The 22,000-nt window shown below is 40.2% G+C and overlaps 1 protein-coding gene across 3 annotated transcripts; it reads left to right on the top strand.

Moving 5' to 3' along the window:
• Positions 1 to 7,533: 7,533 nt before the first annotated feature.
• Positions 7,534 to 16,737, top strand: tagapb (T cell activation RhoGTPase activating protein b). 3 transcript variants are annotated; one of them, XM_069657694.1, is made up of 11 exons: positions 7,534 to 7,604; positions 9,887 to 9,928; positions 10,500 to 10,584; positions 10,680 to 10,733; positions 11,123 to 11,192; positions 11,441 to 11,592; positions 11,993 to 12,154; positions 13,174 to 13,283; positions 13,602 to 13,785; positions 14,061 to 14,142; positions 14,891 to 16,737. In XM_069657694.1, exons 3-11 carry the CDS (start codon positions 10,558 to 10,560, stop codon positions 16,048 to 16,050), a joined length of 2,001 nt encoding a protein of 666 aa, XP_069513795.1. In that variant the 5' UTR covers positions 7,534 to 7,604; positions 9,887 to 9,928; positions 10,500 to 10,557; the 3' UTR covers positions 16,051 to 16,737. The 3 variants fall into 3 exon arrangements, with proteins under 3 accessions (XP_069513795.1, XP_069513794.1, XP_069513793.1); XM_069657693.1 differs by having other exon boundaries at positions 11,438 to 11,592; XM_069657692.1 differs by lacking the exon at positions 7,534 to 7,604 and having other exon boundaries at positions 9,822 to 9,928; positions 11,438 to 11,592.
• The last annotated feature ends 5,263 nt before the right edge of the window (positions 16,738 to 22,000 follow it).

Below are 22,000 nucleotides of genomic sequence, written 5' to 3'. Positions count from 1 at the left end.
GCTGTCATGTAATAGGCGAGGACAAAGAAGGCTTATGACCTCAGTATTTATACAATTGTAGCTTTTTTTTTTTTACATTTTCAAGGATTGAACAAATTTGCTTCTGTAAAAGGTCCTGGTTGAAAGCAATGTTTTAGCTCGATATATCATATTGAAAAAGCAAGGGCAACAAATTCTTTACAAGGAAAGCTGAATAGACGCTCGCAAACTTTTTTGGTGTGATCGTGAAGCTCGTAACTCACTTAACAACTAAGACATAATGTGTGGGCTCTTCCTCACCTCCTCTGACTTATCTTACCTTTAACTCTTTTAACCTTTTAAATCTGTTACACAAAGACCACCAGGGCATCCAGTGGGCGAGTCCATCATAGCAAAGAAAACAGGAAGAAATGTCAGACCAAGCCCACTCTCACACCTCCTACCGTTCAGTGCGCAAACACATTGTGCATTTCCATGAGGCAGGGGACTCAGTGGGTGTTAAGTTTCACTGTAGTGGGACTGTCGCTGACGTAGAGAAAACCTCAACATTAAAAAGGAGCTCACTGAGAATAATTAGTTAAATGAATTGAGTTAAATCTAATCCACAACAATAACAGAACTAATATTTTAATTCAAACTAAACAGACTGTAAGGTCAAGGAATTATGTGACATTTTGGAAAAGACGTTTCTAGTTTTCCCGCTAAAGGTTTGTTGATTATTTTAACCACCCAAATAGGTGTTAAATATGAAGCTAGCAGAATCTGTTAATGTTAGCTTAACAGCTAGCTCTGCTCCTTCCAAAGATAATGAAACCTAAAGAGTAATGTGATTTTATAGAGGGTTATGTGCCAGACAGATGAACTGTCAGTCACAGTCAGGGCAGGGCTAGCCCGTAAGCCAACAGCTCTGTTAGCTAACTCCTGATTGTAGCTTCCCATCTGAGAGATGTGAGATTGTTCTTTTAAACTAAGTATTAGTTTAAGTGAGTTATGACATTAGTGGTGCTTTTATAACTACTTTAAGCTAAACTTCTGGTGATGTCTGTTATATGAGTTTACACACAACCACCATTTACATTCTTTATTACTCCCATTTAACTTAGGTATTTATTTAAACCCTAACTATTCTAAAAAAAATATATATGATGAATTCTTAATTTCAAGGACTACACCACTTTAAGACATATTTTGGTTATTTACAACATTATCATGGCTAATATTTGAAATTATAGTTGACAGAATATATATTGTTATTGATATTCACAAGGAATGTTTTTAATTGTTAAAAATAAATCTATATGTTTTCTGCCACAAATTAGATTAATGTATTGATACCACCCAATTAACTGTTAATACTGTTAACTGTTTTGGCTACATCTGCCAAAAACAACAAAAACCAAAGTGTTAAAGTAATGATGTTGTGATTTTATAGAGGGTTATGTGCTGGACAAATGAAATGTCCCAATCCTATCTGTTTATTCACTAAAGTTTGTGTTATCTTGGGACAGAGCAGGGCTAGCTTGTAAGCTAACTTTAACTCTGTTAGCTAACTAGCTTCATATTCAACTGAGACATGTAGAATGAGATGGATATTTTCAACTACGCTTCATTATAAGTTAAGATGTGTTTTGTCAATATGTTAAACTATTAGTTTAGTGGGTAATAGCTCTGAAATAATGAAGCAGGGGCTCAAGTTAACAGTGCTTTCATGACTACTTTAGCTTGTGTTTTGGTTCTTCTCTGTTATTTAGGTTTACACTCAGCCATGACCCCTGCTTGCAGTTAGTTCTCCACCTGTTTCATCGCAGGCATTTTATGTGTCATCTTCAGCAGGCCAAAATGCTAACAGGGAAAGTACCTGGGCTTAGTCATTTGAATTTCAGCCCCGAACCCAGAGGCAGTGGGAAGAGCAGTGACCAAAGTTGGTTTCATAATGATTTTAGCACAAACAACTCTTACTTCTTTTTCACACCTTGACTTGTGCGTTGATTTGATGCACATTTCATATTCTCCAGGCACATGCACAAAACCAGAAACATTTTCTTTTTAAATAACAGATTATCAGATTATTAGGATGAAGTGTGAAATATGAGGTAAGGTTACAGGTAATCCCCTAATAAAATCCAGAACTGCAGATAAAGTCTCAGTTCCTCCATAAATAAAATTCCATCTAAGCAGATTGAGTTTCACACCTGTGCATTTCATCTTAACAAATATCAAAGGGAGTGACTTAATACTCTGTATTGATCTGCTAGGTTAGCTGGTGCCCTCACAGATATATGTGACATTTAACATCAAATTAAGTCACAGTTCTATGATCTCTGTGGCATTACAGGAAAGATCACAGTGTTGGAAGCATTTGATTACAATCAGTGAGTGTGCTTATTGTAAAAAACAAACGGTGGTCATTCAACCACCAAAACACGACAGTAGCATCTTCAGCCAATTGACTTGTTGCACTGAGTGATTGCAGATCTTTGTTAGTTGCCAATATGGTACCTATAGGAGGATTAAACAAACAGTAGATGTCAACTGATTTCACCCAGCAGCCTATATTATTGTAATCATCAGAATGCTTTACCAAGCACCAGCTGTCTGCAAGATTTTCATTTAAATAAATGTCTTTTGAGTCACTGTCTATCGCTGAATGAGCTATCACAATGGTGACTGAGCCTATGGCCCACTGATGAAAGCCATATGAAAGTCTGCCAGAGAGACAAGAAACGATCGATGACTACAGATACAACTTCAAAAATAAGTGAAAATCCAAAGAAAAAGAAACTAATTCAACGCTCAGATGAAGACAAACAGTCTAAAAAGTAAAGCGACCGTCAGCGAGGAAAATCAAGAGCTACAACCGGAGCCAACCGTGGACGTCACACATGCAACACTGTCTGGATATCTGGGAAGTGTGCTCCCCTTATTAACGTTTATCACCATAGGTGCCGCCAAAAAGGACGAAACTGAGATCTTCAAGTTCAGTATGTTAATAAGTGATGTACTGTATTACACTGTTCCTTTAACCATTCCCTGACCCCTCTGATAAGGTAACTGTTTGAGGGTCCCACACTCTAGGTTGTAAAGCATTGATGAAGACAAGATGATTCCAATCTCGGGGTCAGAACCCGTCTAAAACTGCTCGATTTGTGGTGTGATTAAAGTAAAAAAAGAGGGGAAACAACACAATACTGAAAGTCATACAAGTTATCTCTTCTCCTTGTGAAACACTGGGTAAGTTTGCCCGTGTAAGTCTTAAAAATGTATTAAAATGACACAATCTAAGTTTGAGAGTTGAAGTTACAGACTTCTTGCACATGCTATGAGTCCAATTCACACGGTACTTTATTTTGAAGAGGTTAAATGGCAAAACTAGTTTCCTAATACTTTGGTTTTTGTACAGTCAGGTTCTCAGGAAATAGTCGTTAAATGTGAAAACAGCTGGTGTGGTAAACTGAAAGTACGTGTTCGGGTGGCAAATGTCAGCTGTGACAAGCAAGCTTTGGCCTCTTATCCTTAGACAGGCAAAAGATAAAAGGTATAGGTTTTTAAAGAAATAGAAGTCACGTATTAACAGGATACATACATATAGAACTACAGCCATGGAGATGGTTTTTCTTAGCTTAGCTTATCAGCTAGCATTGTTTTGTCAAAATATAACTAAAACTGGAGAGTGTTGTGGAGTTTTGAGTCTGACGCATGTAAAACTACAACTTCTTGATATAACTCGTGTTGCTCGTTAGCTTAAACAGCTAGCCAGGCCCTCTCCGGAGAGAACAAAATGAAGGTACCAGGATGTCTATAGCTATGAAGTAGCTGTATATCTAGTTTGTTTAATGTATTAAACGTACAGGTTACAGGAACAACAGCAGGTCTAATTTTGTTCCGCTGCTTGAAGTCTTTATGCTATCCTAATTTTAGCGTCTCTTGGCGATTCACACATTCAAACTGTCGGAAACAATAAAGGTACAAGACAGAAAAAAGTAACAAAACTAAACAGCTCTTAAAGTGGATTTTCCCTACAACCTACCCTTTTTTGTGTGTGTCCTCTCCTTCAGGGAGGAGGCTTCCTGCTGGGTCTCCGTGGAGCAGAGTCCATTCGTCCTCGGCCTCACCAGCGAGAACGGAGAGCTGCTGCTGGACGAGTGTGTTCAGGTCACAGAGGGCTCCAAGACCAAGGAGAGACACCTGTTCCTCTTCAGCAATGTCATCGTCTTCGCTAAACTCAAGTAAGACATGTACTTATTTATATTCTTTTATAAAGATGCTGATTAGTAGTTATTTCTTCATGTCAAGAAAAACATATACGTGTCAACGGAGCAAAAACATGGCACTGGGAAACTGGATTATATATACATCTATTATGCTGATGTGGTATTCAAATCACTTTCTGAATAAAGGTGTCACACATTTTGACAGTTGGAATGGGAGAGCAAAAGAGGAACTTAAAACGAAACGTGTGTTTTTCGACTGCACACTTGGACTGCTGGGGAATCTCCCAGCATGCAGCCTGTTTGTGTTTAGTCACTCCAAATAGAAGAAGAAAGCTGGGTAGTTCCCGTTGAGGGGAGTCACATGAGAGCAGCTGGACGGTATTCACCGTAAAATATCTGTTGGTTTGAAAAACGACTTTCAACATATCTTTAACTGAAGTCCTGTCGCTTTTGTAACAGAGAAAAATGTCTGTAAGATACTTTCACTTCTAGATAGTGGTTCATTAGTCCCGCATGTTTCATCTGAAATCGTCTGTGTCATCTTGCTTTTCGAGCCTCCTTACTATTAAACAGAGCAGATGACATAAACAGACTTGAACTTGTTGTAATTGCTGCTCAGTTCGGTCACGTTAAAGCTGTTTGACGCAGCCGCTGGAAGTTTAATAGTTCTTGAGTGGGAGGACGATCACACTCATCTCTGTACCACAACCTGCCCACGGTTCCAGTAGGTGCACAGCTGGAACAACACAGCGATGCAGTAAACAGACTTTGTGAGCCTTTTATGTCTAATTTTATGAGCATTCAAGTTCAGCATGTGACGAGGAGAACTTCAAAAAGGCTAGATTTGTGAAGTACCTTTGGCTCTTGAGGGAGCCTGAAAAATGAAAGTAATTAATCGATGGGTTTGGATTTGGACTTCCTCAGGCCACAAAAGAAACACCTTAGTTCATAGCGGTATTTTGGTATAATGAGGTAAAATCCTGAAGATTTTCAGTTACATAAATGTCTGTTTAGTCAAAATGTTTTGCCAAATAACAATGTTACAGTGTTATAATTTAATTTAGCAGACGCTTTTCTCCAAAGCGACGTACACCTGAGAGTTAATACAACACGAGCAACGATCAAGACAGGAGGGAACAAAGTCTCTAAGTGCCAACAAACAGCTTCAAGTTCGATCAAAGTAGATTTTTTTCAACAACAACTACATCCTCCATGTCCTCATCACTGAGGAGAAGAGTCTAGTTAGCGACTCAGATTGTTGCGGTAGTCACGCACTGACTACCGCAACAACCTGAGTCGCTAACTAGACGTGCGTGATATTATGAGCGCCTGTACCTTAAAGGCGATTGGTTGAGTGACATAAAAAACAACAACAGATGTCTCCGGAAGATATGTCGTATCTTCTGGCCAGAGACGATCTCAACTAGACAAACTGTCGCAATGTGGTGCTGGAAATTAAACATCCACGCCTCCGATGGCTTGGACATGTCCTCAGAATGGACCAGGACCAAATTCCTAAAGTAGCCTAGAGATGGACTCCACCTGGTAGGAGGAAACAAGGGAGGCCAAAAAAAACCTTTGCTCCCAAAACTGGAAACAGCAAACCTGACTTGGGGCGAGAGACAACATGCTGCACAGCATAAGACCCGATGGAAGCAGGTAGTCGCAGCCTTATGTTCCACAGGGAAAGAAGAGGATTAAGTAACTTCAGTACTGTACCTTAAATAAGGCAACACAGTGTTGATTGAGCCTATGGCCCACTGATAAAAACCCTTATATTTACTGTTTCTTTACTATTACATAGTAGGTGTCAAGAAAAAAATCACATGAGGCATCCATCAACAAGCAGTTGTTTGTCGGAGAGAGGAGGCGGAGGCGGTGCACTGTTTCCTTCTGTCCCTGCTGAGTTGCAAGTTTTTTTGTAGCGGCAAAAAAAAATAAGAATAGATCGATGACTATGTCAGTGAAACATCAAGAACAAGTTTGATGTTCAGATAAGGACAGATCCTAAAAAAAAAACCTTCAGAGAGGAGGCTGAGGGAGAGTCGAAAACCACAACAGTAATTACAACTAATCACGATCAGCGCCCCAGAAGAGAAAGAAACTTTGAAGTTTAGTTTGGTCAGACAGTCTCTAGTGTTGGTACATCCAATGACGACACACTCTGAATCTAAAGCACACTTCTAAAGATGTTGTGCATCTCGTCTTTATCCTGTGCACAAACAGAACTATAAAGGCCACTCCTGTTTGTAGATCCATACTTGGATAGTATTGATCCTCTAGCTAACTGTGTGAGTCAATGATTTTATCTCTTAAAATGTAAATCTGTCCACTAAATCAAACAAGCTGGTATATTGTGATATGTTGTTTTAGGATTAAACATCCTTAGAGCGACAGAGGGATCCCAGGAAGGACACGTGGACTAGATGTCACATGTACAGAAAAGGCCGACATTACGACTGACTATCAAAATGAATAGAAATAGAATGCAAATAAAATAAGAGGAGTGGATCCAGGAGCAAAGCTTAAGCACATCATTCACACAGGTAAAACCCACGAGGAGGTTATTCCACTTTCCCCATCTAATCAGCTCTCCAGGATCCAGCCAGCACACCTCAGCTGCAAACACACCGAGGTCAGAGAGGCCGTGATCAAACGCTGTTCAAACCAGAAGTGTGGCTTTACAGAGGTGTAGAGGAAAATAATGATTCCCTCTCTAATCATTTACCTCTTATAAAAGCTGTTTTTGAACCATTTATAAAAGCAACTCTTTGACCTCCTTCACTGCCCCTTTAATGTCTTTCAGGACACAAAGACGTCAATGTTATTTTATAAAGGAGTTTGGTTGGTTGAGCTTAGACTTCAGTTCAGCTCCTGTCAAACAGCTGCGTTTTAGCTTCACACCTTATCAAGACTGTTAAAGCAGACACCTGTTTCATTCAGAAGTGTGAAGCCTTGTTATCATCCAACTGCACATGTGCACCAAAACACTGCAGCAGCTTTAGCTTTCTTTTTATGCTTGGCAGTCATCATTTGCCTCACAGAGTATTGCTCCTCGACATGTAAAATTGTTAAAAATTCATGTTGCATTCAAGTGTAAGCAGGAGTTGCAAGTTTCAAAAACCTCTTATAAACTGAACCTTGAAACTCCGCGCCAACTCAAATCAAAGACGAACATTTATGGAACTGAAACCCTCTTAAAAGGAAGAACTCCGGAAAAAAAATTCTTCTTGGTATATTTTTAACCAGGTCGACAGCCAGCTTCCGTCTGAAGCACAGACTCAGCCTGGAGGATGTCTGGCTCTACGGTTTTGAAGATGAACCTGAGGATGATGAGGGAACGACGGGGGAGATTGACCTGAGGGTGACCCTCATCCTGGCCTGGGCTCTCAGCTTTTGTTTGGTGTGTTTTCGGTAAGCAGGCGCGTAGCAGATGACTCGCACACAAACATTACCTCATTAAGTGTTTTGATGAAGATATTTCGCTTGCCTGTGAGCATCTTTCGGTGATTGTTATCCTTTGTCTCACATCCTAATCTTGATCTGAGCTGGAATCCTTCACTCACACGGTGTAAAGAGATTTTAGAAGGAATAAGATGATTTACTGCAAAATACCCTTATAAGCACATTTTTTCAACATTCACAGATTCACGGTTTTAATATGTTTTTCCAGCAAAATGTACAAAGACTTGTCACGTTTTTATGTTCCTTATGTAAAACAGACCTGTATCCTCTGAAAGGCTGCCATCTTTAGTGGTTTTTAAAACGACACAGAATATTCCAAACAGCTACAAACTGTCTGTACCACTTGGTCATCTAAATATAGCATTGGTTTCTACTTTTATAATCATTTTCAGCCCTGAAATGGCAGAAAAGTTCCATTAATTTGTCTGTTTTGTTTGTGTTTTTGACCATAGCCTGATACCTGCGAGCTAATGTTAGCTATCAAGCTGCATGCCAGAAACAGGACTGAACAAAGTAAAATGTGTTACTTTTCAGTTGGCTCATGTGGCTTCACACCTTATAACCAGAAATAATTTTGTCAGCAAACACTTACCTAGAGCAAAGGTCAATTTTTAGTCATTATTTTTAGCCTGTCTTAAAAGTGCCGGTCTAATCCAGTATAAGATAGCCATAGCTAGCAAGCTAGCTAGCTGTCAGTTTTTATTCACTTCACAGTAGGAATAACAACATTTTCCCAAGTAAGTAATTGACTAAGCTTAACATATCTCCAGCATACTCTTTAGCTTTCAAACTTGAGGGGAAAAATCCTTCTTGTGTGTTTACGTTTATCTAAATTTGAAGCTAATGCTAACAGCCAGTTAGCTTAACACAGAGACTAGAAACAGGGGGAAACAGCTAGCCAGGCTTCGCTCTATTGTCATAAAACCTGCCTTTTAGCTCCTGTTAAGGTTTTGTAATAAGTAAACAAACAAGATATAATGTGTAAATTAGACGCATTATACGTTGTGGGCTGATTTTGTCTGGCTAGCTGTTTACCACCTGTTTATAGTCTTTGTGCTTAGCTAAGCAAACTCGCTGCTGTAGAGAGATTTGCATCAAAGTCTTGATTAGCTAAGAAGTGTACTTCCCCAAACTGTTTCTTTAAATGTCATGAAGTAACACTTGTTTTTACATTTACACAGCACATAAACACTAACAGCCTTATTTGACTCTTTTCGGCAGTCATGAGCTACGTGAAGTCTTGGGCCATTCATGGAATATGCGCACTTTAAATAAATGGTCTTATGATGTGTGACCTTTATAAAACAGGGAAGTTGCAAAGAGAAAGCTCTCCCTGCAGCATCACAGGTTGCAAAATAGGAAATGCGGAGCTGGCCGCTAAACCGATCTCGGCATGTCAGGGGATTATCAGCTGACTTGAATTGAAAATACTGGCCTTTACAATAAATAGGAGGTGCAGGAGAAACACTGTGTCATACTTCTTGTCTAGACGGTTTAATCGATCTAAAACATAGAAAAGTATATTTCTCTACAGTAAATGGCATCCCATCTGTCCCATGAAAGACATGAATGAATGGCACCAGTTGAGAAATGCTTCATTTTTCACACACGACTCCCACGTTTCTCGCAAAGTAATCAATCAAAGCGTGAAGCTTTTTTTGACTCGCTGTCGAATTCCAAGAAGAGCATGATGATGAATCCCCGGGTGGGTTTTGAGTTGTTTTTGTTTGAAAATGAGAGGTCATATTTCTGGTAGGAGGACTTGGCTCTGGTGATGATTCAGTGTGTGAAAGTTTCATTCCTTCTCACTCACATGAAGGTGATTGTGGAGCCGACGAGAAACCATGTGCTCCCTTTTAGACTCTTCCTTATTTTACAGTCATGCGGAGCTTCATATTACTGAGGCTGCGATGTACAACATTAGGTTGTGAAAAGGTGAAGGCCGTCAGGTGCACACGTGTGGGCACACGTATCTGTGTCATCGTCATGTTTCCACCGATGGACTTTAAGCCGCAGCAGGCCCGGTCTATAGAGGAAGTGGAAGGTGTCTGGGTCGGGGAGCCGCCGTGACGCTGCTTCCTGTTCCCATGACTGAGTTACACTTTCCGCCCGAGTTGTTAAAAGAGACGCGAGCGTGCGCCCTTTAGCTCATTCCTCCCACTGTTTCTGTCGGTGTGTTTGATTCTCTGTGTGGATTAGTAACTCATACCATGTTGTTATTTCGCCGACAGCTCGCCTGAGGTGAAAGAACGCTGGTTAGATACTCTTCACAGGTAAGAAGCTGCATATGTCTCAATATTTAAGGCGCTATCTATACTTTAACGACAACTTGCATAAATATTCTTTTAAGTCTCATAAGTGAAAAGAGTTGGACCGCACTTGAGCTTGATCGTACAAAAGTTTTGTTCAATGTGAAACACATAATACTGCCTTTGTGAGTCCACAATTTACAGCTAAACCAATATATGAAGTATCAATCAGTTTCAAATATCTGCTCTGATTGTTATTGTTATTATTTTTATAGTATTATATAATGTTAAGTGAGATAACATTGTCTTAAGATAAGGAAGATTCATACTGTTACTCTAACGGAGTTATTTTGATCCCCTGTGAGGTGCATTGTTTATTTTCATTCATTCATTCAAACCTTTATTTAAGGCTCCAAAATCATCAAACTAGAAAATGACACAATTATAACAACCAAAAACACAATACTTAATAAAAACTATTCATTTCTTTGTATTGGATATTTTAAATCAAAATGCGGACTAAAAAAATATAAAGATCGAGGCTAACTGTGTAAAAACTGTGTAAAGAAACATTTTTTTTTTTTACTCATCGTAGGAAAATTAAAGACGCGAAAGCGAGGGTTGGTTGTGCTTCTCCACCTCCAGACGTCCTCATGAAGGTGCTGAGTGGCAACATCACAGTAAGTCTCTCACTCCCCCGTCTTCCATGCTGATAAAACACCCAAACATCCATCTTTTACTAAACAGCTTTTCTCTCTCTGCCTTCCCTTTTCAGACTAAAACTCTAACAGGAGGAGGCATGGAACCATTCATTGAGTTTCCACTTGATGTAAGTTAAACCCTTGTTTTCACCTGCTTCACCTGATATTGAAGCGTAAAAAGTGTTTGAGAAAGACACCTGCGCCCTCACGCTCGGGCTCAAAGGAGGCTGGATAAACACAGCTTTTGAAATGCATGTTCTGTAGCTGCAAAAAATACAGTTAAATTGCAATTTACGAGCAAATTGTGAAGATTTTAAACTTAGAATTGATGACTGTGATTGTTTACTTCTATTAAAGTTGATTTTCTGACTCGAATGAATCACGTGTTAGCAGGCATGTCTGCTTTGTGGTGCTGGGTGACTAAGAAAACACAACCCCCGCCCTTCTTTCGTCTTTGCGCTGAAGTTCCTCTTTGCATATTCATTAACGCCTTCCTTTTTATGTATTTTGTTGCCAGGGGGATGCAAATATCTCTGCTCAACTGAAGCAGTTACATAACCAAGAGGACAAGCCGACACAGCCCATTGGTGAGTTTGAAAGTGGCAGTTTTGATGCAGGGAGGGGCTCGATAAGTGTGCCATGTGTAGTTATGACATCAAGGAAGGCAACCAAAGAGGAAATCCAACTGTGATAAGAGCTACCTGTTTCTGTAACTTTGCCCTCAATTCTTGCACATGTGGTTTGCTTGCACTAAATTGACGTGAATTGAAGCCATCTTTAAGTGTAATGTCAAATGCTCAAAAAGCTAATGGATCAAACATGTTCTCTCCAGCAGAAACCAAGTTGAGCCTGATGAAGAGGCTCAGGAAGGGCGCTAGTTTCAGCAGCAAAGCACGCAGATCAGATACCGACACCAAGACACAGCTGTTTGGACAGCCCCTCTGCAAGATAAGCCCGGGTGGCAGCTCACTTCCAAAACCAGTCGCAGTAAGTTTGCTTTCTACCACAAATGTCACATCTCTCATCATGTCACTTCCGCTTGCCAGTCGAGTTTCTCTTGGGTAACACCAAGAACCATTTATGTCCTATTCTGTCTGCTTTAGTTCCTTAAATCATGTCACTTACTTGGGTTGTTTCCCCTTCTTTAACGCAATATAGGACAACTTGTTATGATTGTTGTATAATGAATTATAAACAAGCACTTGCTCGACTGACCTTTGACACTGATTCTGAGAATTTGCTAACTAGGACAGGAAACCATGCAACCGCACAAGCTGCACATTGATTAGTCTAAGCCTAGAACGCACTCAACCATCTGGAGTGCTTGTTTTTGTTTTTGTGATGATAATCTCACCTCTTCTCCTCTTTTCCCCCATTCTCTCAAAAGGAGATGCTTTTGCTGCTGAGGAAGAGAGGGCCGTCCACGGAGGGAGTGTTTCGCAAAAACGGCAACAACAAGAACATGAGGGAACTCAAAGAGCAGCTCAACGGCGGCCTGGAGGTGGACCTGGAGAGCCAGCCGGTCGTTCTGATCGTCGGGCTGCTCAAAGTACGTTCCCATTGGTTCTACATCATATTATTCCAATTAATATAACTACTGCATCATTTTAGCGTTAATTCTACTTCGATTACAACTCCTGCTCCACCTATGTTACTCCGACCATTACCGCTACTACCGCAACCACAACTACTGCTGCCATATCACTTTACCAATGCTGCAGCTGCGGCCACTACACTTTACCACTACCACCAGTACTACAGCTTAAACATGAAGGAATCAGTCTTTTACATGAGAAAAGTAGCAATACCACCATGTAGAAATTTGACTGATACAAAGTCATGCATTCAAATTAGGTAAAGAAAAAGAACATAAAAGAATCAAAAGGTGCTTAAAGTACCAAAAGCAAGAGTACTTAGTTTTCTCACCTCTGAAATGTAGCAAACACTGTAAATGCTACAGCCCATCTGAAATGGGTTTTTTAAATGAAACCGATACCAATATCGATACCGATTTTACAGATTACCTATATAGGGCCCAGTAGGTGAATCTTTGAGTTGGCATGAAAATAGGCCTTTTCTATTTGGATTTTTACACTGATTGTGATGTGACACCACTATGCAAAGGTACACAGAAGGCTGCTCTCTTAAAAAAACTATGTTATTAAAGAATATTTAACATAATCGTACATTATTGACCATTTATAGTGCGAAAAACTGGAATTAATTCTTGATAACAAACAAAAAATACCTATCGGCACATATCTAAAAAACATTTTTGCCAATATCAATATATGTGTGTTTGCCTATATCGGCCTGAAAATATCGGCCTATCCATATATCAGTCAGGCTTTAGTAAAAACACAAGTAAAGTACTAAAATTGCTCTTAAGCACAGCACTTGAGTTACTTGACTTACTCTCAACAAGTAATCGTGGTCCTAAGATACTTTATCTGCTATAACATAAAACACAACATGTATGTAAGTGGGCATCTACGATGGGACACTTGCAGATAATTTCTATGTTTAAATATACAGTATCTTATCGTCGATGTCTCTTGTGTGTTGCAGAGTTTTCTTAAAGAACTTCCCGGCAGCCTGCTGGTGTCTGAACTTTATGACACCTGGATGATGGCTCTGGACAATGAAGACATCCAGCAGAGAGCTGCGGAAATCAGAAAGTAAGCAATCAATACCTGCTAATGATCCTTGACAGTGCCATTTACCTGCAGCTTCTATTTATACATGACATTTATATAAAAAAGAAGACTGCTTATGTGGTCGGAAGCAAAACACCCGGGGGATTTTGAGTGGAGTTTTTTTAGAGCATTCCCAATGGCCTACATTTTTTAGCTGAACATGAACCACTTCTGCTTTTTCGTCTATCTTCTGTTTAAAAAAAGGAAGAAGCTTAAACAGAAGAAAAGAGCGCCAAGCTAACGTTGTCTTCCTGTTCTCTTTTTTTCCCTTCCTTCCCCACTTCTGCTACCTGCCGACAGGGTGGTAGACAAGCTCCCTGCTGCCAACAAGCTCCTCCTGCAGCACCTCGTCTGCGTCCTCCATCACATCCTCGAGAGTGCTGACACCAACAAGATGGACGCCTACAACCTGGCGGTGTGTACCGCCCCCACGCTGCTGCAGCTGGACTGCTCCCTCCAGGACCAGCAGGAGAAGTTGAATAAGGTAGGAAGTGTTGTTATGACTACACTTTCACACTTTTGTTGCTTTGAAGCTTTGTGGTACACGGTGCACAAAACCTCAAAAGGGTTTCATAAGTAAAGATACGCTTGCATTTAGCTGTTTGTTTCAACACCAATAAAATAACAACCCATCTTAGTTCAATAAAGCACAGCACAGTCTGAACTCGAGCTTTGATTTCCTGAATACTCGATCTAATCTTATTTTTGCTGTCGTTTTTTAATAGTACTCATCCTGTTTCTTGTTCTGGTTTCCTGCAGGTTACAGAGCTAACTCAGTTCCTGATTGAGCACTGTGAGATACTCGGAGAGAATATCCCACAATTGCTGGATACTGATGAAGGTACGTTACTGTCTCACTTTTGGGACTGTGTGAAAATACATAGAGTAGTCTAAAGTGGGGAGGGGGCTGCACAAAAGTTTTGTGATGAGATATATTATACATTATATATACGTCACATTAAGAGTGAAATCACCAAAATCACGGTAAAATAAAATAGTTTTGGTTTACTGTTGTTCTTTTAGAATGAAGTATAAACACAAGGTTTGAGTTGGCAAGTAAAAATATGGCGCCCTTTAGCCACCAAATTTAGGGCCTTGGTGCCTCAATATTAGCATGTATCCCTGCGCCTAAATACAACATAAATCTTGGGCATGGGAAAAAGAAGAATTTCAGACAACCTTCCCTTGGGCAAATCCCTCTTTTCTGACGCCACATCAACACGAATCATTTTCATACAGTCCCTTAGCAAAGATCCATTGAATTGGTATTGATCACTTGCAATTAAGGATCATTATCCCAAGCTTAATCCGAAAGGCAACTGGACTTGGTTGAACTTCTTGAAGATGTTTCGCGTCTCATACTAATGACCTACAGAGGCTTATATTTCTAGCTCTGTCCACCAGTCAGTTTAGAACTGAAGAAGCCTTTCAGATGAGACGTGAAACATCGTCAAGAACTACAACCAAGGCCAGTTACCTTTTGGATTAAGCTGAGAATTACCGTGACCTGGGTGACTGAGAACCTTCACAGACAAGGCTAATTATCATAACTTTTAATGGTCCTAATCAAGTCTTTCTTTCCTCTGCAGACTCGCAGTCCTCTCAGCATCACGACTCTGCGTATGACAGCACCGACCCAGACGGCGATGTGGAGGCAGGAGAGAGCGCCTGCTCCACCCACGGAGAGAGCGTGGGTTCATCTTCCTCTCTCAGTCCCAGCCTCACCGCCTCTTCCTCCTCCTGGGCCGCAGATGCTGCCTTCAACACGAAGGCACCGTTCAACCGCCGCTGCTCTGAGCCCATCATCCTCCTCTCTGCTGACCTCCAGAGACTGTGCGCCCACGCCAGGAGCAACGACGACTGCTCGAGGGAGAGAAGGGGCTTCGAGGAGCAGCCTCTGAAGAAGCAGATCTCAGACGACTCCTTCCTGCTCAGAGAACGAGGAGGAGCAGGGCAGGGGTTGATGTTTCCAAAACTGAGCAGCAGCTCCAACATGGATCCGCTGCCCTACATGGCAGGAAATCAGAACTGCTCATCCTCTTCCTTAGAGAGCGCTGCCTCCAACCAATCAGACGGCTCTGTTTTCACCAGCTCTCCAGTGGGGTCTCCAGCCTGCCCGAGGAAAGCAAACACCACTAGCCAGCATTCAGTGGCTGCATCAGCTCAGCCGGACATTCCCAGACCGATTACAGACGAGAAGAAGCGCTCTCAGTCCATGAGAGCAGGCAGAAAACACCTGCTGAGGACCAGGAGCTTAGGAACGTTCAGCAGGAGCAGCTTGAAGAAAGACTCTCAGAAGGACAACACCTTCCCCTGTGAAACTCTCCAGGAGGACTCTCAGAGTGAAGCAGATCCAGCAGCCGAGCCTCAGTATAAACCCCGCCCTCTGTCGGCCATCGAAGTGTTCCAGCAGGTGGACAGCCGGCTGCCCTGCAGGCCTCCGACGTACGAGCACGCGGTGCAGAGCGCCTGTCTTCCTCCTCAGTATGGATCAATGACTGTACACGTTGCCAAACAGCTGGAGAGAAGATCCCGCCCCTCCTCTGTAAATTATGACTTCCCACCGACCCCCTCTGCCAGTCAGTACACGGACTGTTTCGCTCAAGCCAACATGGTCGAGCAGCGGCCTCCTTTCCGACAGAGAGCGATGTCCGAGTCTGTGTCTGCAGCTCATCACGAGATGGTGTCACGGAGATGTAGCCAGCCTGTGTTTGAGGAATTCTCATACGCTAAGGAGTCTTATGTTTGATTGACTTTGGAGCTGCAACATGCAAACATTTATCCGAGTTTAAAATCAGTGGGCCAGATAAACAGTTCCTCGAACTGTTATCTACGGTCCTGGCAAGCTTCATATGACTTGAATGTTTGATTCTTCAGAGAGCTTGGCTTCATGATAGCAGCTACGTCTTCCTTTTCTACCGGTTTTCTGTTGTTTAGGCTCCGCCCACTGATCAGCTCTGTGTTGGAGAATTGCTTGGACATGGACATAAAGTCCCATCGATTAATTCTTCACTGTTTGATTGAATGTCAGCTATGTGCCGCCTGTGTGGTTGCACGTTCACAGTAGTACCATTTAGAGTACAACTTTTACAAGCTACTCTATGTAGCACTTATGATAGATTTCTAGTCTATCACAATGAAGCTATGAAAACACAGTGTGCTGTGGATAAAATATGCTATCACTTCTTTTCTATGTTTTGTTTGTGTGTTTAATATGTAGAGCACAGCAAGTTGAGCACAAGTTTTTTGCTTTTTGTAAGTCTTCACCTGTATTTTCTTTTTCTTTCACTACACTAAAGCACTTTTCCTGATGAACTATGCTCTGTATATATGATGCTGAAATGTACATAAGGATGTAGCAAAAGATATAGATGTGTAATCTGTCATTTTAAGTAACAACATGAAATAATGGATGGAAAATGACTCAATAAAAGAAAAAAACAAAGTAAAAATGTTTTTGTTTTTTTACCATGAGCGTTTTTAGAGGGCGCTTACAAATGGATGTCCTGGCCCTGAGTTGCTTCGACAGTCGAATCATTAGAGGCACAATTAAGGGGCGAAATGGAGGAGAGAGACGAGGCCTACTTTAGCTCAGCTTCGTTTTGCTAGCGGTGTTACATAACGTAGGCACACAGGCCTCATTGAGAGAACGGCATGTTCTGGCCCACATGCTAAAACAGAAGGAAGCCAGACATGGTCACATGGGCGGATTTGGTTTTTCTCTGAATTGCTGTTCCTCTTCACGCTGACTGCACAACGAGATGCCACCTCAAACTTCCTCTTTAAAGTGTTTTAAGGCATTGTTTCCTCACTCAACAAGTCGATTAAGTTAATCTAAAAGTTGCAATGAGATTAAAACATACTGTATATACATATATTTCAGCTGTATTTTGTGGTTAATTTTAGGATAAAGAGTGGTTATAGTGCTGATCTTGAATAATAAGTTAGACACAATCAGGCAAAATCTGCCCCTATATCTTATAAATCAATTTCAACCGGCCTGCAGGAAAGAACATTTTTCAAACATATGATATAACCTTAGTTAAAGAGGCCATTTTTCTTTATGCTCATGATCTTATGTAAAGGGGATCTTATGTAAAGGAAGATCCTACAACATATTGCAACAGAGCTCACCCACAAGAGGTTCATGATCAGCTGCTGAACCTGACACAGTGTCAGCAAAAACCTGACAAGCCGCACAGTGTTAATGTTTATTGATGGTATTTCGTGTTTAATTGCGCTGTCTTGGACAAATAATGCTCATATCTTGTCACAAACCACAAGAATCACATTCAAAAACTTAAAAACTTAGTTTAAATCTGACATATTTTCATTCATTATAAAGTAACATCCTGGCAGCAGCAATCAATGTGGTCTGTTTTGACAACACAACTGGGCAACGGATGACATTTTAAAAATCAATATAAGATGTATGTTGATCTTATCCGCTGCAAAGAAACGTCTTCCAAAACATTATAAAGGTAAATGCGAAGGAACTTGAGTCATCAGCTCGTATCTGTTATCGATCTGTGAGGTGTTTGTTGAAAGTAGGTTTTATTGCAGGTAATTTCCAAGCCTCATCTTAAGCACTGATAAAAATTGGATCTAAGATTGAAGATACCAAAAGAACATTCAACTGAGCCATAACTTGCAACATCTAAATGTTGGATCATATATTTTAGCCATGGCTGCAACTTACAATTGATCTAATACATATTATCATGATTAACAGTTTGGTCAATGAAATATCAGACACATACAGCCATGCTATTAACACTGCGAGGTTATGACAGCATGCTAACAAGCTCACAATGCCTGATGTTAGCAGGCAAAGTGTTTCCCATCTTTAGTTTAAGATGCTAAAATTAGCTAATTAGCACTAAACACAATGCACAATGGATGAAATTTGAAGGTATTTTGACATAAAACCAAGTATGAACTATTTCACATTTTGATATTATGATTGCACAAGATTAAGGGCCTGTGTCCACTCACAACATTTTTTGCACTAGCAGCACCAATTTTCAATACAAAACCAATGCAGTTCAGCGTCCTAAGCCGAAAATGTCTTTGGCGTCACCTGTTTTTTGTCGCTGTGCTCACAACAGCAGTCAAAAATAGTTCAACTTTTGGAACACAGCCGCAATAATCAGTATCACTTCTCCCTCACCGACCAATCAAAATCAAGAAGGGCCGGGACTTCTGATATCAATGATAACAACTTTGTCAACAACAACGGCGGAGGAGAAGCTAATCCTTTCTTTTTGTGGAGGGTACAATTTCCAGGCCCAGAGCTGCTGCTAATGCCAGGACACGATTCTTTGCATCGTTTTTATGTTTTCTTTGTTAAGTTTCCTTGAAAAAAAGCAACTATTAAGCATACAGAGCATTTTAAAACAGACTAAACAATCACTACCAAGGGAGGCGGTAGGGTCTCCAGACTTTCCGGTGAAAAGCGCTCTGAAATTGAGGTTGTGGGCGCCAACAGCGCCAAAAACGCTGTTAGTGGACACAGGCCCTAAATGTTAACTAAACAAGTTTTATACTGAGGGGAAACATGAATTTTTGGACATAATTTTATAGCAGTTCTTCTAATAGTTCAGTCAAAGCACTTTACTCTGAATCATGTTGCTGGTGATGTAGCTACATTGTCATGGCTACAGCTATGCTGCTTGCATGGCTAACAAAAGGCTGTATCAACTCACAAGAATATAATTACACTGCTTGTTCATCCAAAAATATTTTTACTATCATAGAAAACCATACAAAAAACAACGCATTTAAGAAGCTGAAAAAAGAGATCTTTGTTTGTGATTTTGCGTAAAAAATGTATCTCATATGAAGAAATTGCAGATGTTCAGCCGTATATTTGCCTGATTTCCAGTTAATATGATATAAGTACAAACAGGCCTTTAAGCAAAGAATGAGTTCATCAAAAAACACATTTACTGATTAACAACAGCTCTTCAGCAGTTCTTTTTTCAGAGGTCACAATTACATACTGTACAGATCAGATCAATGTATATTGTCACTGCTCAGCTCACTGTGACCGCTCTTTGAAAGGCAGATCTTTACATTGAATGCCAGAGTATTCAATGTGATGTACTCTTCTGTAATTAGTGTCACTCCACGTGCACTCAAGTCACGGTATATAAAATAATGTTCATTACTGCTCATGTGTCAGGTGTGAATTCAACAACACATCTGTCTCTGCTTTCATTACCACCTTTTACTCTCTTACCACTTACTGTGTAAACATTACATTTGCAATGATGGCTCATTTTCTCCGCGTGGGGCACGTGTCTACATGAATTACCACCTAGTTTCCTAATTGCCTGAGTTATCACCTGCTGATTTAGAAACAGTAGGCCACATGTTGACTCTGAGGAAGGCTTTTTGCATGCTTTACCTCCATTGCTCTTTGTTCAGTCCTTTATTTGTGAATTAGAATCACGTCTAGAACAAATCTAGTAAGATAAAAAAAAAGATGCTGTGAGTACAGTACATTGCTGGAAAAAAAAGATGAATGTGTGGAAATATGCCCTAGCTGCTGGTTACATAATCTCATGGCTGACAGTCAACGCTAATGAGAGAAGGCTAACACAGTGACTAGTCGAACAGTTTACCCTTTAATGAAGCGTAATGATTTGTGACAGCTGGAGCATAACAATACAACATGCAGAGCGGAGAGCAAATCACAACCCGTAACAGCACAGCCACCTCCCCCCTTATCTGCATAGACATTCATTATTCCTGAAGAAAAGATCAAAACAGATGATGTTAATCCAGCATGGCCCGCTCACATCATGCTGTGGCTATATTTAGCTGTTTGTGTTGTTAATAAAGTTTTCCTTAATGTTACATAATGATCCTTGTATTTCATATTTCTAGCTTTAATACGACAAATCAGGTAGGCAAAACAGTGGTCAAATCATCTTGGTATTACTGTTACTAGATGTAGCAAACTATTTGAGCTAGTACTGGTAGTATTAGTGCTAGTAATCCTATTAGCGGTACTACTGTAGCAGTGGTAAAAATAGTGTCGTAGTGGTTTCGGTAGTGGTACTAATAGTAGAAGCAGTGGTGGTGCTGGTGTTAGAAGTGATAGTGTTAATGTGGAGATAAGAGTATTAGTCAAGTACACTGACAGTAGTACTAGTATTAAGTACCAGTAAGTAAAGTTTTCATGGAATGAATTCACACTATTCAAGGTTAACTTATTGTATAAACAATTGGAAATATTCATGATTTGCCTTTTTCTAAATTAATGAACTGAAAAGATACGATGTAAAGTTAAAGTCTAAGTTAAACCAACATATTTGATATCTCATTAGGTACCGACAGCTGAGTCACAACAGCTAGCGGTCGCATTCAACCAGCTAGCTAACATTACTGTTAGCTAGCAAACATACTATTAGCTAGCAAACATACTGTTAGCTAGGGATTTACACATCTTCTGTTGTTTGGAGTGAGACTATGAAACAGTAATATGAGTATAAGTAAAAGTAGAAAAAAGTGGCAGTCGTACTTGTATACTGTATTTGGCCTTTTGATTTGGGAAATGTACAATGGCATAATTGTCATAGTATCTCAAGTAGTAGGCTACTGTAATAATTGGAGTAGTAGCAGTAGAAGTGGTACATTGTAGAAGTAGATGTAATTGTAGTTATGGCAGTGATAGTTTAAGCTGTACAAACAGTGGTACTAGAATGATATGACAATGGAACATTTATCGTAGAAGCACAAATCGTAGTATAGTAGGCTACATGTACAGTAGTAGGAGTAATGGTAGTGGGGGTGGTATCGAAGCAATTAAACCTGTAGTAGAACTAGTTTATTTGGCTGCTTGTGTTGTGAATTAAGTAAAGTTTTATGGCACAGTCGTCATAGCACTAGAAGTTATACAAATAAAAACAAATGTACTGTATTAGTGGTGGGAAAAAAAGTAGGCTACTTGTAGCTGGTTGTAATTAGTTAGCAGTAACAACAGTTGTAGGAGCAGTAAAGCTGTTACCAATAATATTTGGCTGTTATATTATTATTGGCTGAATGAAGTAAAGCATATGTTCAATAATGATCCTCTGTTTTTTTTTTTTTAAATAGTGTTGTGTGTTATACAAGAGACTAAATATGGAAAACTATAGTTTGTCACAATCATCTTTGAGATAAAATCTGGAGTGCGGAAACATAAAAAAACAGAGTCATTTCAGTTGTCTCTCTAACCACAGAGCTCTCATCTTTGTTGTCACTGTTTGAATTGTCCTATGCTCTGACACTGTCAAACTTTTAGTAGAACTGAAAATGCTCTCTGTGGTTAACATCATCATGAGATGAGTTTCTTCCCCCCTTTACTGATTGTCTCTTGATGCCCACATAAATGCCACCTCAGAGCAAAACAAAGCAGTTTTCAAGAGCACAGTATGTTTGTTTTTTATCTGTTCACAATATGTCAAAGGTAAAAGTGGCAACAAATGTCAAGCCTGCAGCACAGTGCAAGAATACATATGTTTGACGTCTTTTAACCTCTGACTTCACAAAGTGCAGGAAGTGTTCCTTGAATCAACAGGTTATACTCAGAACTTGTGAAATGTGTTGTGACACAGAGGAAGAAGAGCCGCTAGAGGTGGTGAGAGATTGTCAACAATTTTCATTAGCTTCACCTTAGTTCTGATACTATGCTGTATGCCTCTTAAACGTTA

This window comes from Semicossyphus pulcher, unplaced genomic scaffold (genome assembly GCF_022749685.1).
Source record: "Semicossyphus pulcher isolate SPU_LCO1_2020_fin unplaced genomic scaffold, fSemPul1.0.p SCAF_11, whole genome shotgun sequence".
Lineage (NCBI taxonomy): Eukaryota > Metazoa > Chordata > Actinopteri > Labriformes > Labridae > Semicossyphus > Semicossyphus pulcher.
The sequence above is the reverse complement of the archived record's forward strand: the minus strand, read 5'-3'. Positions and strand labels throughout refer to the sequence as shown.

Bases quoted from the DNA above. Each gene is read 5' to 3' on its own strand.
- tagapb (XM_069657693.1), top strand. From the start codon at position 10,558: ATGAAGGTGCTGAGTGGCAACATCACA. The intron at 13,284-13,601 runs GTAAGCAATCAA...ACCTGCCGACAG, and splicing joins AGAGCTGCGGAAATCAGAAA to GGTGGTAGACAAGCTCCCTG. The intron at 13,786-14,060 runs GTAGGAAGTGTT...GGTTTCCTGCAG, and splicing joins AGCAGGAGAAGTTGAATAAG to GTTACAGAGCTAACTCAGTT.